The 18,730-nt window shown below is 29.9% G+C and overlaps 2 protein-coding genes across 2 annotated transcripts; one reads left to right on the top strand and one right to left on the bottom strand.

Moving 5' to 3' along the window:
- Positions 1–9: 9 nt before the first annotated feature.
- LOC8266864 (beta carbonic anhydrase 5, chloroplastic) lies at positions 10–3,412 on the bottom strand. Its single transcript, XM_002522605.4, has 9 exons — positions 3,100–3,412; positions 2,920–2,987; positions 2,225–2,383; positions 2,087–2,135; positions 1,837–1,950; positions 1,645–1,698; positions 1,173–1,255; positions 945–1,050; positions 10–462 (listed from the first exon to the last, which is right to left on the bottom strand). The coding sequence occupies exons 1-9, from the start codon at positions 3,202–3,204 to the stop codon at positions 259–261; spliced, it is 942 nt and encodes a 313-aa protein (XP_002522651.1). The 5' UTR covers positions 3,205–3,412; the 3' UTR covers positions 10–258.
- Positions 3,413–8,176: 4,764 nt separating this feature from the next.
- Positions 8,177–10,607, top strand: LOC8266865. Its single transcript, XM_025157996.2, has one exon. It carries the CDS (start codon positions 8,663–8,665, stop codon positions 10,391–10,393), a length of 1,731 nt encoding a protein of 576 aa, XP_025013764.1. The 5' UTR covers positions 8,177–8,662; the 3' UTR covers positions 10,394–10,607.
- Positions 10,608–18,730: the final 8,123 nt, after the last annotated feature.

Consider the following 18,730-nt stretch of genomic DNA (forward strand, 5'->3'; position numbering starts at 1 on the left):
GGGGTCATCTGCAGAAATCTGCACTATGAATATTTCTGCAAAATAGATGTATTCCGAAGGTACAATTTTACAATAGCTTGTACTATAATGGAAAAGAAAGAAACATTAATTACAACACACATACAACAGGGTAGCTTTTCCCTGGATTCAAGGGAATAAACATTATTTTTCAACTGTTTTGATATTTATAAGTAAAAAAACACAAAATAGAAGAACTAAACACACGTGGTGATACAACAGAGGAAGCAAATGCAAGATTTAGCACCAAAATGCTCGATTTTTTACTGCAATTTTGCCACTTTCTCCCTTCAAATTGCTTGCCTTGTAATCCAGCGTCCATTTCTCAAATGCACAGTCAACAAAGTCATAGTAGCCACCATGAATAGAGAGTTCGCCGTTCCTCACTTTTTCTTCTATCCATGGGTAAGTTAGGAGGTTTGCTAATGAACAATTAACTGATTCCTATGAAAAGGCAAGAAATTGTTCAGCAACTTTTAAACAAAGAGTTTATGCATCGGTTTACAACTTTATGCCACCTATCATTAGTTAAATCCCTCTTTATTCAGTGCTTTGCAAAGCTAATCCATTTGTCGTTCAGAGGAGACTTCACAGGGCACAAAAGCTGAAAATTTTCATTTACATTCTGTGCCTATAACAAAAGCGATGTCATCCAAATATTGAATTGGCCAACCCCAATGCATTTACAAAGAAAACAAATGAAATAAGAAAGTTCTTTTTTTAAGGAAAAGGAAAGAAGCCAATGAGAGAATAATTTAGTAGAGAAATCTTTTGAAGAAAACAAAAGCCCATAAAATCCAAGAAAAATCCTGTATTAAATCAATATAGAAGAGCTCATGACATATCTCTGATAAGAAAATGTAGACAAGTACAAGCACTTGAATGTTACAATGCTTAAGGAGAAAAAGAGAAAAGAGATAAATTACCTTCTCACAGTGTCTGCACTGCCTGTCAAAGCTGAGATTAGAAGCAGCACCCTTTGTTCTTACCCTTGCATTCATCCCAACAGCCACCCAACTTCCAATGAAACTACTGAAAAAGGAGGGAAAAGAAAAGAAAAAATATATATATGAGAAATGCATGGCATGGCTTTCTTTTCATTAAACGATAGGAGATAATTAAAAGAAACAACAAAAAAGTCATTGTAACAGAACCTTGTTTCCACATCATCATGCATACTCATTAGAGCACGAATGCCTCCACAGCAACTGTGGCCAATGACTAAAATATTTTCAACCTGCAAAAGGAATTATCTTTGATTTCCCAAAGAATACAAGATATAATTTTGAAGGCTAAATGACTCATGCATATGGTTTCATGGTCACGAAGCAAAACATAGATCATATCTGACTCTTCCATGTGATACTAGCCAATCTTTGCAAGATAGCCCAAATATTCTGAACTATCTTAGAGCACGGCAACCCAAGTTATTGGTCATGATTCAAAAAACTACAGCATATTTAATATACAGCATCTAAGTGAGAACATATGCTTCTTTGATCTTGTCTCGATTTACTTCCCCTCACACTCAAATTAATTTCTTACAGATATGAAAATGAAATGCAAGGCTTCATAGGCACATGGCACAAAATATAAAAACGACACTTAGATTTGTAGCATTCTTACTTTCAAGGAATTTACAGCAAATTCTAATGCAGCATTTGTTTCTGATGGTCCACTCTGCACAAAAGTAAACAGGGTCAAAACAAGAAAGACAGATGCCAACAAATTAGTATTTCCATGTCATCTTTTCTCAACAGTTAACTTCAGAGCATCGCAGATGGACAAGTATGAGTTCATCAAATATGTATAATATACCTCGTATGAGGGCACCATGTTTGCAACATTGCGCACCACAAATGCTTCTCCTGGTTGGAATCCCAGAATGTTAGAGGGGCAAACCCTGGAGTCTGCACAAGCAATCACCATAAACTGTCCACAAATGTTAGTCAAATTCATATTTGCCAACAGTTCTGCAGTCAATTACAGTGAATGCCAAAGTGAATGGATAATATTTATGATGTGTAACAATAACTTCCAGCTAATAAACTAGAAAAGCCATGATCACCTTTGGCGCTTGACCCTTTGAAAGATTTTCAAAGTGTTCCAAATTTTTCCTGCTCAAAAAATGAATTTCAAAATAACACGCTTAAAAAAAATTTCATCAAAGAAAAATAGAAACATGCCAAAGTTCTTCACTGCTTACATGTATGTATTCTGTTTGAAACTCATAAACCTTTGCTTCATCTTGTCAAATAAAGCACGATCATCTTTGGTCACTGGAGGGCTCTCAATTCTATCAGTTTTAAGTTCCTTGGTCAGTGCTGGAGGCTCCTTTGAGGCCTTCAATTTCAAGCCCGATTTGCTGAAAAGGTTGAAGAAGACATTTGTAACAGCATAAACAAATGCTTCAGTAATGTCAAGTTCAATGAATTACTTAAGTTGTAATTTTTATCAAATAAGAGACATGATTAAATCAAAAGAACTCGAGTAACAACAGGTATGTCTAGAAATCTGCTAAAACAGAACATTTAGAGATAATTCTGGTCTTATTAAGCATGATCTGGAACATGCTGGTTTCTAAATACAGAAATCAGCATACAGCAAATAGAGAAACTAACATTTTTATGTACATAGAACTTCAGCTCAAGGAATTGAAAAGATCATCTCTTTAGGGAAACAATTCAGCACCAAAACAACTTATAAGACTAGTAGAGTAGTAGTTGAGCTAAATCAAGGAATTAACAACATAAAAATACAGTATTATAATAGGAAATTAGGAAATTCGAGCAAAGCTAGGGGAAAAGAAAACAACAAGAACAACAAATAAAAAAAAAAAATTTCTTCCAAAGATGAATCGAATATAACAGCAAAAGAGAAAAGAAATTGACAAGAGCTTACTTTGAAACAGCACATAATCTCAAACGGGCATGCTCAGTTACACCTAATTTCTCTTTAGGATCAAGGATCTGTAAAGAAAAACACAAATTAATCTACACCCATCAAGAAAAACGAACCAAATGATACACATACACATAAATGTATAGCAAAAAGTAGCAAGAATTAGAGAAGTTAATTTACTTTCTGGGTTCTTAATGATAAAGATTTAGAGTCTGTGGGCTTAACGAGGGATGTGCAAGAAAAGGGTTCCTTTGAAACAGAGGAAGAAGGTGAAAGAGCAGCCATCAGAGAGGTTTGGAATATAAAAAACGGTGCCTTCTGTGTGTAATAAGATGTGGAGAGAAATAAGGAAGTGAAATGGAGACAGCCATTTGTAAAGTCTTTAGCTTTTTATTTTAAAAGGGGTAAGAGGAGAGAGAGAGAGAAGGGTATGTGGTGTTGTTGTGTTGGATCAAGAAAAAGACTCCAAGAGAGACGGAGAAAACAAAGTGTGCGTGCTTGTTTAATGGCGAGGCCAACTAAGCCAAGAAAGAGACTTCAGATGCTGAAACTTTTGACTGTTTTTCTTTTCTGTTTTTTCTATTTTAATATATATATTTTACAACACTCTTAATAATTATGAAACATTATATAAATTCTTTTTAATCCTGAGTTCTCGGATATTCTTTCCCTTTCTTACACAAACTGTACTTTGCTCAAAAAGATTGTTGCTATGTGTGATCTTTGTTTTTATCTTAGGCTTTGTTTGTGTCTTTGGAAATTAATTTAAAACATGTTTGAGATTATTGTTGAATATTGTAAAAGCAATTACTAATTTTTTGATTTAATTTGTGTGGAGTGATTTTGGCAAACTTATTTTTAGAAAAAGAGCCCATTTATCAACTTTTCTTCAAAAGCATTTTTTTAAATGGCCTAATTGCTAAAAAGGTTTTTCTGATTTTCAAATTTTTCAATTTCAGTACTAAATTTTAGTGTTGAATTAGCTTTTCAAAAGAAAATATTACATCTAAATCATAATAAAATTAAAATTGAGTCAATATTAGAATTATTCTTTTATTTCATTATTAAAATATTATCACTTAAATACATAAAATTATTTTTTAAAAGAATTTAAAATTGAATAAATTTTATATGCTTAAACGATAATAATTTAATAATAGAGATGATGATTCAATTTTTTTATCAAAATTCACACCACATCAATAAATTTAATTGATATTTATTATAGGTTAAAATGAAATTAATGTCAAAATATGATATTGAAAATAAAAATTAAAAAATTATATGCTAAATTTGATAACAAATATAAAAAAAAAAAAAAACTTTTTTACTATTAAACTTTTCTAAATCTCAAAAACTAAATAAACTCTAATGTTAGGACAATAATTTATAGGGAATTGAATCCTAGTTGCCCTATTTTATAAATATATAAAGTATTTAAAACTTGACAGAAAAAGTTTATTTCAATTCTAACAAAATATAAATATAAAGATAATTATTTAAAGGAGTAAAAAAATGGTAATTCTTTTTTGTGGCTGGTGCCTGTAGCGGCCAAAAGTCATTAGAGATAATTGTCGATGTTTATTATAGTAAATAACGTATAGTTAGTAAATTAGTTTACTATATTTAAAGTGTGTTTAAAATTATTATTGAGTGTAACTAATTTTAATTTCTTATAAATTATTATTATGTTAAACTTACTTTTAAGAAACACATCAACTTATTTGCTTCTCGTTAGAAGCAATTTCTAGTATTAAAACAAAATCTTTAAGAAAACCAAAAAGATTTTATCCATTCGCAATCCAAAATAAAATTGGTATTTTGTTCAGAGAATTGATGCAGCTGATAGTTATTTTTTATTGAATAATTATATTAAAACGTTTAGTAAAAATTTAAAAAACAGTAGGTGATAGCTGATTTAGTTTCAATCAATTATTATTGTATCAATTTTATTTTAAAAATTTTTCTTATCAGCTAATAGATTTTCTTTTTAGATAATATTATTTTTATTCAAGTTTATTAATAATAACTTATTTTAAGTTGATATCATATAATTAAATTTTTATATTTTATAATAAGAATTACTATTTTAAAATTTTTAATAGTTAAATAATTATATTATTTATAATCATAGTATTTAAAATTAAAAAATTTATTAATAGAATTTAAATTTAAATTTTTAAAATAACCTTTATAAATAATTTTAAGAATAAATATAATTGAGTTAAAAAATTAATTATAATATTTTTAATTATATAAATTATTTTTATTAATTTGTATCATTGAATATAATATAAATAAATATTTACCATCAGCTGTGTTGATCAACCGAAAGAAATAAATTTTTATTATTTTAATAAATTAAAAAAAAAATTAATGCAGCAAGAAAAAAGATATTCTTTTTGCAAAACAAACATTGCCTATGTGCAAATTAATTTGATTGCATGTAAAGGTTGAAGCCTAGTAAGGAAACAAGAGCCCTTAGCCCATTCATATTTAGCCTAGTCCAGTTGGAGTTAAGGAAAAAAAAAAAAAAAAGAAGATTAAAATTTAAGATCCTGTTTGGCTAACCTATTGTTTGTGGAGCTTTATATTATGGTTCCTGAATCATATTATATTATGGTCCACTCTCAATATAATGCATGTGTTAGAATTTTAACACGTATTTCTTTAAAGGATAATTATAAACTTCTTCTAAGATTCGACATAATCTGTATTTTTATTTTCTAGTTTTTAAAAATATGTATTTTCATTTTTCCTGTTTGTATGTTGTTCATCGTAATAGTGTTTCTGTTAGCAGTCTATTAGTTTAATAAATTTTAAATTGGTCAAAGTATTGAAGTGTCATATTTTACTAACTTGGAATGACTTACTGTTACGTGAATTTATATTAAACTGAAATTTATTTTAGAATGAAATAAAGATATATTTAACCTAAATTAGGAAAAAAAATTACAAGATGTTGTTTTCTTCCATCTAAAAAAAATAAAATTTTATTAAAATAAAGTAATAAAAATATAAAATTGAGTAAACTTTATAGCCATTTTCTGTAATTTCACACAATACTAACGCATAAATAGATGATAGTTAACATAGATGATAGTTAACGTGAGGGATGAAAGTTCATATTATTAAAAAAATAAGGAATGTAAGTGTAGATTATGCAAAATCTGAGAAGGATATTTATAAATTTTCTTTTTTTAAATAATTTTTATTTGTTAAATTTTTACTAAATGTTTATTAAACATGTAATGAATATTCGCTGTCTAAATATTAAATGTTCATTTTGCAAACTTTATTTTATTAAAAAGATATTTATAGAAAAAATTGAATATTTATAATATAATTTTAGCTTGACATTTTTTTATTTTTTAATTATAGAAATGATTTACGTTATATTTATATTATATATATTATTTAAATTAATTAATAAATATTTTGTTCATTAATAATAAACATATATTAATAAGCTAGCGAATATTATGAATATGAATTATGGTAATATATTAATTATTAATTGATTGTCATTACTCTTTATAACTAATTTTATTAAAATAAAATAAAAAGGTCAGCCAAATAAAGGAAAAATGGACAACGTCCCACACGTACCCCCTGGTTCCTAGACCACCAAACAAAGTGCTCTCTGACCATGGCATAATTTTCCACCGTTCGCGGTTGGTAGCCAATAGTCATTGCCGTAGCTAACAGCCAATAATTAGTTGATTAATATTTTTGTTTTATAAAATTATTTATGTTGTTTATATATTTAATTACTAATATGGGCATCAATTAGTTATTTTTTAATTAAAAAATTATATTTGTTATTTCATTTTAAGAATTTTATACATAATATAACATATTTTTAGTATATAAAAATTATCTTTTAAGTTTATTTTTATAATAACATAGTTAATACAGTAAAAAAATAAATAATAATAATAATAATATATTGAGTGAAATAATTAGAAGATCTATTTTGTAATAGTTTATTTTAAAATATTTTAGAATTACTTTCTTTCATTTATTTTTTATATTTTTTTAAAATATTTTATGCTAAAAATAAAAAGAGGGTATAAGCTTTTTAAATTTTTTAGTTTAAAATTTTAAAAATAAATAAAAATAATTTAATCATATATATAAATTAATATAATTTATAAGAATTTAATTTGAAATTGATATAAACTATTTCTGTTAAGAATTCTAAAACTTATTAGTTACTATTTAAATAATTATAGGTTATTATTTGAATAAAATTATGAAACGCATTAATATAGTTATTTATAACTAAAGAGCTACCGGCTCCCCTCAAACTAAAAAGCAAAGCACTATACTAATACGTGAAAAAAGAAATACGTGATAGAGATGCATATACCCGTAGCATATTGCTTCTAGTTAATGATTGGGATGACCCATTCCCCTTATCTCATTTCCAAGGCCCAACCATTATACGAGAGCTAAGTCTTTCACAAGTCCAACATTCTCTTTTCGCCAACCCAGCTTTCTTCTTCCATTAAGTCACCTTTTTAAGTTAATAAAATGTTAGAGTGATGAACTTATTAAAGTTAAGCTAGCAAAGGTTTATACATTGTCATAAAATCCAACTTATAATCTTAATCAGACAAACATTACTAAGTCTTTTGTCGAGCGAGATAGCTCTATGAAACTCGGATGGAGATTTTTGGGCTCGAATCTTTATTTTTTTCTCTTCATAATTAGAATAAATAAAGATATATTTTAATATAATATCTCACTAATTTGATTAAGATTTTAAATTTATATTAAATAAATAAATACGAACGATTTTAATCTTCAAATTTTAAATTTCACATAAATAACATGAAATATATAAGAATTTGTTAATTTATGATCACATATCAATTTGAGGGAGAAACTTTGGACATATTATATATATCCAATACTCAATTGAAAATACAATTGTTTTATGTAATAAAGTAAGAAAGATATTACCCAATGACAAAAAGCTTTCGCTTTCTTGCTCACTCTCACACTCCTGCCCTATCATAATCAATTAAAGAAACAACAAAAAATGAAGAACCCATTAAATAAATTTCAACTCCCATGTTGTCTTTATTAAATTCCTACTCTACCCATCACTCACGACCCCCACAAGCAGGATTGCCATGTCCATTTTTGTCCAATTTATTACAATAATTAATTCCATGCCTCCCATTTCTCCTCTCTTCCTCTCTGTATCAGACAATATCCCACATGGGGAAAAACCTGACTAGCGACAGTTACCATTTTACCCTCACTGATTTCCCTCTTTGCCAATCCCTAACTAACCTTCTTCTCTCTGATTGCCCGGACTGCTTCCTGAAATGACCAGTACGCCCTTCACTCTACGTCAACTCACCTGTCATTTGCCAAAAAGGATAGGCCCTTTCTCGTCCACCCGAAATTGTAAAAATGCACACCGCCTATTTCCTCTTTCCTCTCTATCGGACAAAAGATAATCCTCTGAAATTACCATTTTACCCTCAGACATTTCCCTATGTTTCCGATTACCAGAAATGGTTGTTGCAGTGACGAAAATACCCTAATTTTTAAACACCTAAACCAGTAAATCATTGTCATTTTATTGACAAGCACGTGTCCTAATTTGTCCATTCAACAAAAACCACACTTTCCTTGTTGTCTTTCTTCTCTTTCCTAACCCTAACCCTAACCCTTAAAAAAAAAAATCCTAGAGAGAGAAAAAGTTAAGTTTCGGAGAGAGAATAAAATGGACGGTGGCGGTGGCGGTGGCGGTTACAGAATAGAAGCAGAACGGTGGTTGACAATATCAGAAAAGCTATTGACGGCGCGCGATTTTCAAGGAGCGAAAAGTTTCGCGATCCGAGCCAGAGAATCCGACCCGAGATTACTTGAATTCGCGGATCAAATAATCGCTGTGGCAGACACGCTACTCGCCGGAGATTTAAGAATAATAAATCACAATACAGGAAGCAATAACCATGATTATTACGCGATATTGCAGTTACCGAGACTGAGTCAGTCAATGGAACTCGTCGCGACTCAGTATAGAAAGTTAGCTTTGTTGTTGAATCCAACAAGGATTAGACTTTCTTTCGCTGATCATGCTTTTGGACTTGTATCCGAAGCTTGGCTGGTGTTTTCAAATCCATCCAAAAAAGCATTGTATGATCATGAGTTGCAAGTGAGTCAATTCGGTCAGCTCGGTCAGTTAGGGCATCAACAACAACAATTCGGTCAAGTCGGTGTACCCAGCCATCAAGACTTTCATCATCATCAGGAGCAGCAGCACCACCACCAACAACAGCAGCAGCTACAACAACAGACAACTTTTACGAGTTATACTGAGTCAATTCCGTCAACTCGCTCTGCTCAGCCAAGAATGACTGAGCCGATTCGGCCAATAGCACAGCATAAAGCCGCTCCAACTCCTGAGCCGATTCGTCCTGCTTCTCAACCTAAATCAACAGCTGAGCCGACTCGGCCTTTTCCTGTAGCTCAAAATAAAGCAACTGAGTCAGCTCAACGAGAAACTCCGCCTGTAGCAGCTACCGAGCCGAGCAGGCCAGCTGTCCAGCAAAAATCGCCGGAACCAAGTCGGCCTAATATTCAGACTAATAATGCTGAGTCATCATCACGCGTTACTCCGTCTTCTAACACTGTGACTGAGTCAGAAGTATCGGGTTTTTGGACTGCATGTCCGTACTGTTTTATTCTCTACGAGTATCCGAAAGGGTATGAGGATTGTGCAATCAGGTGTCAAAAATGTAAAAGAGCGTTTCATGCAGCAATGATACCGTCACCGCCTGTGATGGATGGTAAAGATACTTACTTTTGTTGTTGGGGTTATTTTCCATTAGGGTTTTCAGGTAATGGAAAAGATGGTGGAGGTGGGTTTGGGTCGACTTGGTCACCAGTGTCGGCAATGTTTGCTACACCTTTACCCGGTACTGAGAAATTAAAGCAAAGTGGTGGTAGTCAAGTAAAGAGATCTGAGAGGAAAATAATTTATAAAGATGATGTGTATATAGATTTATCTGACCCTAGTGATGATGATGAGTCTGATTCTGATGATGATTGGGATAATAATAGAAGAAAGAAAGTGAAAAGTAATAAAGGGAAATCGACAACCCCTAGTAAAAATGTGAAGAGAGCACAGAGTGACAGGGGAAAGAAGGTGATTGTTCAAAATGGGGATGGCATCGGCGGTGGTGGAGGTAATGTGCAAGGTGAAGTGAGGAAAGGGGAGGGGAGTAGTGGGAAGAAGAGAGGAGCGAAGGATTTGGGGAAGTTGGATTTGAATGTAATGTTTAGTAACGAGGTGGAAGAGGCCGTGCCGGGAGTTAGTGAAGGGAATGGAGCTGAAAATGGAGAGGAAGATAACATCGAAGGCATCAGTTTTTTTGAAGGTCTTGATGAGTTTCTAAGTAGCTTGCCAATACTCTCTGTTGTTGGAGATGACAAGGTCAAGGCTAGTTAGTGAAGTAAGACTCTTCCTTTTTGTTGTTGTTACATTTTGTTGTTTTTCTTTCTTTGTTTTTTTGGTAGTCTTTTGTTGTATGTAGTATTTAATCATGGAGAGGCACCAGCATTTCGTTCGCACATTTGCCTGGTTGTTGACATCCAATGTATATTTTGCAGATTCCTGGTCTCTTTAACTTTCTTAAATAATTTACTTGGGTCTTTACGGATCATTTTATTGTAGGATAGATTTTAAATTTCTTTATCTAATTAGGTCTGATGAACAACTAAGAGTAGTCAATTGCAAGTGATTAGAGAAGCATGAATATATTCTGGCAGAACTTTGTAATAAAAACATTTTGTGAATGTGCATGTAGCCCTTATGTTCTTTTACAGTAAGTTATTTTTGTTTCTATTTCTAACAAGAATTTCTCTATTGTCACCATTCGGGATAGTTTGGCTTCAAATGTAGGTTCTATCATTGTCTCTCTCTGCATCCCTTCTTCTCTCACTTTCTAAGACAGATGGTTGTAGTTGTAGCATATATAAACTGTTATTTAACAATGCATGACTGTTCAAACAGGCCTATCCAATACAAAACAAAAAGTAGTAATATAATGCGAAGGCTTTTTTAAATCAGAAAGTTTAGGATAAAATAGAGTCAATTCCCTAATTATTTGTGTAATTATGTGAAGCACTACGCTGAATTGAGGTCTATTTTGGGTGAGCACAGTGTGGTTAACTGAACCGTGCCCCCTAAAAAGGCGACAGGTCAGTTTTAGTTTAGAAATATTCTGAACCAAAATAAGAAAAATCATCGAAACCCAAAACCAGTCAGTTAATCACCAGGTTTTCAGTTAACTGAAAAACATAATAAAAATAAGAAAGATGGAAAAAAGAAAAAAAATCAATAAGAAATGATAGGTTAACGGTTTCGGTTAACTGATTTTTTGGTTCAGTTTCTATTGGTTTTTTAATCGATTCGGTTGGCCAGTTCTTTTAATCACCCTTATGAAATGGCGAATGAGATTGGAGAACTGGTTTCTTTTGCCATAGAATTTTCTTACTGATGCTTCTGTGCCTGATTTTTTCTCACTCTAGCAATGCTGCCTGTTGCTGCTTCTCTATTTTTCTTATCCTATGCTACAGAACTAGCAAAGCCTACATATTGGGCTTGTTCCAGGTTTTGCCATGTGTATATCAAGATGTGCTTGCTCAGGTATTGCTACTGTTCAGTGCATTCAGATTTTGGAAGCTTACATTCTTCAAACATTGTGCAAGCTGTGTAATTTGATTGCCTTTGCTTAAATGATTCTCAAGCATATCTGATGATATTGGCAGTACTCATTTTAACCTATGATCTCTTGTTTGCTTGCAACATCTCTTTGCTGAAGCAAATCCTTGACTTAAATTTTGCAATGTTCTGAACTGTTCAGGTAACTTCTGAACATGGGATGCCCCTGTAAGGGCAGTGCCTGTAGTTCAATTTTTAAGGTTCCAGTCAACATTTTGGGTCATTATTTCTAGTTCAATCATATATTTATTTCTCATGTTTTGATTTCTAGCATCTGGGTCATTAATCAGTTTGCCACAAAGGTATGCTCCAAGTCTTCTAGTGTAGCTCCTAAATATTATAAATTATCACTATTTCATATTATTATGAAATGTGTAATTGTGCGTATATTTTTTTCTTTTATGTCCTTTTTCTAGAGGAAGTCATGATCAATTTGATTTAGTTTGGTTAATCAGTTCTTTGTTTAAAAAGTTCATGCATCTCTTCAATGAAATTGAAGCTAACTAGTTTATGGCATGATCTTCCTCCTGGAATTATTTTATGGTTTAGGTGCCTTATACTATGTATTTGGTTAAAGAGGACTTTGTATTCTTGACATGTTCATTGTGCTATGTATAAAGCATGATCGAGTCTTTTGTCTCCAATGCTATAGTATAATAACAAATGTTTTCCAGACTATTTGGTTGTTTAATGATTGTTGTAATGTTGTGTTACTTCTGATGATAGATCGATACACTGGCTTCCATGTTTGTCAATTTTTCCTCATTGGTTCCCTTTCTTCAGTCTTCTCATCCTGTCCCTTCTCCATTATTTAGCAGCTATATATGAGAGGGATATAGAACTCCATGAATTAGCAGCTACATTTGCGAGGGATATAGAACATCAAAGACTTTTGGTACTTGTATCATAATATTCAAGTCAAGAGACGGACTTCATATGTTGTACTTCTTGGATGGTTATTTCATTGTCCCTTTTTCAGCCTGTTTCCTTTTATCCTAAACAAATGTGTCCAGCAACAGCATTGCTAGGGCTTTTGATTCAGTATACCTTCGGTTTTATCACCGTCAGATTCTACCAAATCAATTGATTAAGCAACAACGTTTACTGGGCTTTCAGTTCATTGACTCATTGATACCGATACCTTTGGCCCTATTACAGCAAATATTTGCTAGAATCTGATGGTGATAAAACCAAAGGTACAGGTATCACAAGGTTACCAAAGAAGAACATAGAAGTGAAACAGCTTCATCTTTATCATTACATGTTTTCCTGTAGATCATGGAGCGGTCTCTCTTGGGATGTGGTATTGTGTTTGATATGGTCTGTCTCTATACTTATAAGCCTGAGAATTTATTCTGGGTTGTGAATCCTAAATTATTAATGCATGCAAAATTATGATTTTTTTTTTTTTTTTTTAATTTGACCTTATTGTGACGGTTCTTCTTTAGCATTTGCTGAAACACATCATATTTATCTGTAAGAAGATTGAAGTTCTGATTTCTGTATAGTCTAGGAAAATGTGATTTTGAAATATGAGGAACTAATATATATGTACGAGATCAAACCTTGGTGTCTCTCTCTTGGTTGTATTGGCTTTAAACCTGGGTGGATAATTGGCATGCAACTGAACATTGTCTCTTTGGTTTTTCAATGTATTAGTTTTCTTGAAGATGATGCTGTTCATGTTACTCCCCTTCACTTTCCTGGTTTAGGACAATCAAATGCTTGGATGCTCAGCTAAAAGCCAGAGAAAATGGGAACTTCCTAACTTTACTACTATGTTGTTTATCCAGTCAGTTCGTTACAGCGAACTCCTAAGTTGGGTCTGCCTCATTTTTCAGTTCGCCTGGTAAAATCCTGAATATTTCCCCTTCCCTGGCTTGCTGGGTTTCTGTATCAACTTTTTAGGGACTTCCAGGTACCTAGTACAGATAGCTATGAAGATGTGCGTGGGTGATCAGATTACGTTGGTGCTACTTGAATGCCCTCTTGTCAAAATGCAGAAGGCTATCCTGCAAGGCTGAAATGAATTGCCCACTTGCTACGGTTACAGGAATTAATGAAATCGCGGTACGAGTGATTGCTCAGGATAACCTGTTGACCGTCTTTCCAAGAGGAAGGTAAGGTTGGTTCAGTGGCTCGATGGGCTGTTTTCACAATTTCTATTCCAGTTTCGAAGTATCTATGATGGCAATCAAAACTATGAGAAGTGGGGAATGATTTTACATTGTTTTTATTTCTTGGGCTTATATAAGTTAATGATTCAAAATTGTAACTATTAGTAAAGGACTATTGCTATTTTATAGAAATTAAAAAAAAAAAAATGAATTTTTCCACAATCTTCAAGAGGTTGAAAATGGAGATTCTGTACCAGTGACTAAAGAGAATTGTGAACAAAATAAATTTGAAATAAGCAGTTAAATAAAATTGTGTTTTTGGATTTCATTTTATGTTTTCATTGATGTTGAAAAGAGAAAAAAGGATAGACTGAAAGTAGGATTCTAAGTGTAGAAGTTTTGAGCAGCTGTCAACTGAACTTGGAAGTATAAATTTTACTTTTGCATACAGCTTAAACATTGAATTTGAAGGTCCTATTCCGAGTCAGCAAAATTTAAAAAATTAAATGCAAGCCAATAGTTATATTCAGATTCGGTTCTGTATAATCTTAAAGTAAATAAACTTTTGTTTAACTGAACTGAATTGGCCAGAATTTTAATATTTTATAATAAAATTTTGAATTTGTTAAGTCTTGATTATTGTAAGGTAGTTATTCGGTTTGGTTGTTTAAGGTTATTCTGTTCGATTTATATTTATTAGAATTCTAGAATATATGGTACAATTTATTTTGTTTTCATTTTTTGATTTGATTCAATTTATATTTCAAAAATTTGATTTATTCGATTTGTATGCCCCAATTCCGTTTTGTCAATTGCTCGTTCTGATTGGTTCTGATTTTTTTATTTTTTTAAGAATTATTTAGATTTCACCTTTTATTCTTGTCTTTCATTTCTTTTGTTTTTTATCGAAATTTCATCTCTTGATCATCGTTGATCATTTTTAGATTAACGGTGATTTTTTTTTATTTTCTATTAATTCGTTATTTCTTCTTATTTTTTATTAATTTGTTCTAATAAATAAATATTAGTATTTTTAAAAAAAATTTATAGTCTTCCATTATGAAGGTATTAGTTCTCTTTTTATAAATTTTTTATATTAAAAAGGATAATTATACCATTGGTCATTTAATTATGCACTTAGTTTCAATATGGTCACTTAATTCTAATTTGTTTTATAGAGGTCATTTAATTTTAATTTGTATTATATAATAATCAATTAACTTTAATTTGTATTGCATAATGGTCATTTTTAGTTTGGGTTCCAATTTGTTTCATGTTTCCATCATAATCAAATTCAGGGTATCTGATTTTTCCACTTCGCTTTGCTCAGCACCTATACTGTTTTGCCTTTACTGTTGACGCCGCCTAAAATATCTTTCTCAATACCTATGTCAATAGACTTCTAAAAGAAAAATCATTCTATTAGTTAGTAGTGACTATGATGTACCAGATGGGGGTGATTCACTTCTTGAGAAATTTATTGACATAGGTAGTAACAGAGATATTATAAGTAGCATTAGTAAATGCAAAGTAATTTTAAATAAGAGCGTTAGGCAAAGCAATGAATATAATAAAGATGAATAAAATGGTGAGTAGAAAGTAAAAATTAGATGCTCTGAATTTAGTGTTGATGGGGATAAATTGAAATCCAAATTAAAGTGACAATTATGTAATCCAAATTAAAATTAAGTGATGTTCATTAACAAATTGTAATTAAGTGATTACTTAAGTGACTTTCATGAAACAAAATAAATTAAGTGGTTAAATTGAAACTAAGTGTATATTTAAGTAAGCATTGATATAATTAATTTTCTATTACATGGGTGTTGAGTTCTCTCTTTACAAGAGTGGTGAAGAAAAAAAAAAATTTAATTTGATATTTAAACAATCAAACTCATTTAAAAATATCTATAAAATTAATATGTAGTTTAGTGTCGTTAGTTGAGCATTTTTTCTGAAGAATTACAATTACTGCTCCGTCAATACGATTGATTCGTTAGGAATAAATTTTTCTATAAATAGTTTTTTATGTTTAACCTTTATTTTTATTTATATATTAAAATGTAATCATTAATTCAAATTAATAAAATATTTATAATTATTAAAAGAATAAAAATGTTGATTCCTAAGACAATAAATAAAGTATTTTTTTTGTCACTTACCAGCGCTCCAACTCTAACTTCAACATATATGTTTTATTTCTGTCGAATAAAAAATGCGCAGTGGGTCGTAATAAAATCTTAATAGGAAAAATTCTGTTAATTTCATAAAGTGTAAAATATTATAAGGATAAGTTATTTAAAAGATATCTTAATTCTCTCATTCTCTCTTCAATTGGTCACTTCAAATATCAGATTATATATATATGACAAGAAGAAGATGTGATGGAAGAAATGTTGTGTTTCTAATTCTAAGCACTATGCTCAAATAATTGACCATATTTGGACCTACCAAGTGAGTGACAGTTCTTCCTTTAAATAATTGTTGTTTCATAATTCTTTCTATTGGGTAATAAAAATGGTATTAACCTAATGAAATATAAAATGATGTCAATCAATAAAATGAGTGCAAGGTTTTTGGTTCGGTTCAAGGAATGTTAATTAAGGAATGTTTTAGATAACTTATTATCTTCTTGGAGGTTCTAATTTGTCTATTTCTGTCAAAAGTCTATTCATATAAACTATTAAAATTGACACATTAAACATTTTAATTATTAAGGTAGAACAAATATTCTTTTTTTTTTTGGTTTTATTTAATAAAAAAAATAGCAAATATACTAGTAACATATCTTTCAAAATAATCAACCTTTACTTGTTTGTAGTGCCAAATGGGCTCAAATTATTTAATACATAATACAAGATATAGTATCAAATATTCTTTTTCAAAATTTCCCTGTAAATGATGTATTTTCTTTTTAAAACTTACATCTTGCTAGACCTAAGTATTGTTTTATTAGACTGTTGTTATTATTTTAATTATAAATATAATTTTAAATTAAGAAATTAGACTTTCAATTTATATTTATACAATATATATTAACTTAACTAATTAATAATATAATTGACAACATCATCTAAATTTAATATTTCAGTTTTCTTAAATATTATTATCAAAAGACACCAGAAAAATATTATTATAAATTATAAAAATTATTTGTTTAAGGTTTTTCCTCAGTAATATAAAAATATGATTACCCACAAATCCTTTTATAAATTGTGAAAATTAAAAGCATGATAGTGGATAACTTTAATTTTAGTTCTATTAATATATGTTTTGAAAATTAGGACTATTTCTTAGAGATGCTAAAAAAAATAAAATAAAATCAGGGATCAATTGTTAAGTTATTTCTTTTAATTTTTAGAACAGAAGCCAACTGTTTTCAAAAGATCATATTTAATTAACTAAATGTTTTTTTTTTAATTGGATGAAGATAATACCTTGCATGATTCTTTTTTTTTTTTCTTTGTTATAAGTGAAGGATTAAAAATTTAGAATTAAGTCTTTATTCAAGTTAGGATATTAATGCGATTTTCAAATGATCCAATAAGAATTACACAACACAAATACATACATACTCAGAAATATTATTTCTGTATTTTCAAATTACTCAACTTGTTCTTAGAACTTTTTTGTTTAAAATCAATTTTGTTGTTTAATTTTCTCTATTATTAGCATTATCATTATTATTAAATTACTATTTCTCTATTTATTTATTTTAAACTAAAGAAATAAAAACTGCCCACAATATCAAAATATATTTAGATTGTTTTATATTAAAATTAACAGGAAATGTCTAAAAGTAAATAGATAACTTAATAAGTTAAAGCTATAAACCTTAAAAATATAGAATGTTTGGAATTAATAATTAATTTTTTAATTTTTATAAATTATTTTTTTCAAATATGCTTATAAAATAATTAATCAATTTTCTTTTATAAAAATAATTCTCAAAATTGAAAAGATAAAATAAATTAAAATAAAATAATTAAGGTCGGAAAAGTACTCCCAACTACAATGTCAAACTAATTGGATTCTCAAAAAGTAGTTACTACTTGTCATTGATAGTTACTTAACTTGAGGGACTTCATAGTAATTTAACGAAAGTTTAAATTTCCTTTAAAAAAAAAAAAAAGAAAAATATTAAAGGCTTGGAAATAAGGGCAGACGTGATTGGTACGAGGGTACAAAATGCGTCATAAACTAAAGCTGACCAGAAAGAGCAGAATGGCTGACCGTACGGAAAGTAAACCTCGCCATCAAACTTGTAAGAAAAGAAAAAAAGGCAATTAATTTAATAAATTCCGAAACAAACACTTGTTAACATGTCATATGAAAAGGAACTAAGAAGGTACTAGAAAATTCATTATATCCAAGTGTGACCACATTTTGTATTCCTTTATTACTCTTTCATTCTAAGAGTTTTAAAATATATAATTTATACTAATTTAAATTATTTAATATCTAATTATATTCACAAATTATTAAAATTATTATAAATTTATAAGACATATTATTATATAATATGGGTCCTTTATTCGGAACTCTTAAAAGATAATGTTGTCAAAGATGCAACAAAGTCTAAGTCCACTGGCTCGGCATGTAAAATAGATGCAATTTAATTCTGATTAAATTCAGTTGGAATATTATTATATTTGACTTTAATAATTTGGCATATTTATCTAAATATATAATAACTGAATTTTACTTTAATTTATTTGAATTTTGACTTGGGATTAATATCTTTTTTCTTTGTTTTGGACATGCAGTGGGGCAACCACAATTCAAGATTGAATATTAAAAAAAAATGTATATATAACTAAATTGAGTTAAATCGAGTTAATTGGGTTTCGAATCTATATTATATTGATGGCTATAAATTATTTTTTTCATATTTAATTTTTTTAATTATACAATTTATCACTTATTCATTAATTAATACTCTAAG

The sequence above is a fragment of the Ricinus communis genome, chromosome 6 (assembly GCF_019578655.1).
Source record: "Ricinus communis isolate WT05 ecotype wild-type chromosome 6, ASM1957865v1, whole genome shotgun sequence".
Taxonomy (NCBI): domain Eukaryota; kingdom Viridiplantae; phylum Streptophyta; class Magnoliopsida; order Malpighiales; family Euphorbiaceae; genus Ricinus; species Ricinus communis.

Bases quoted from the DNA above. Each gene is read 5' to 3' on its own strand.
- LOC8266864 (XM_002522605.4), bottom strand. From the start codon at position 3,204: ATGGCTGCTCTTTCACCTTCTTCCTCTGTTTCAAAGGAACCCTTTTCT. The intron at 1,951-2,086 runs GTGATCATGGCT...ATTTGTGGACAG, and splicing joins CAAAGGGTCAAGCGCCAAAG to TTTATGGTGATTGCTTGTGC. The intron at 463-944 runs GTAATTTATCTC...GCCTTTTCATAG, and splicing joins AGTGCAGACACTGTGAGAAG to GAATCAGTTAATTGTTCATT.
- LOC8266865 (XM_025157996.2), top strand. From the start codon at position 8,663: ATGGACGGTGGCGGTGGCGGTGGCGGTTACAGAATAGAAGCAGAACGG.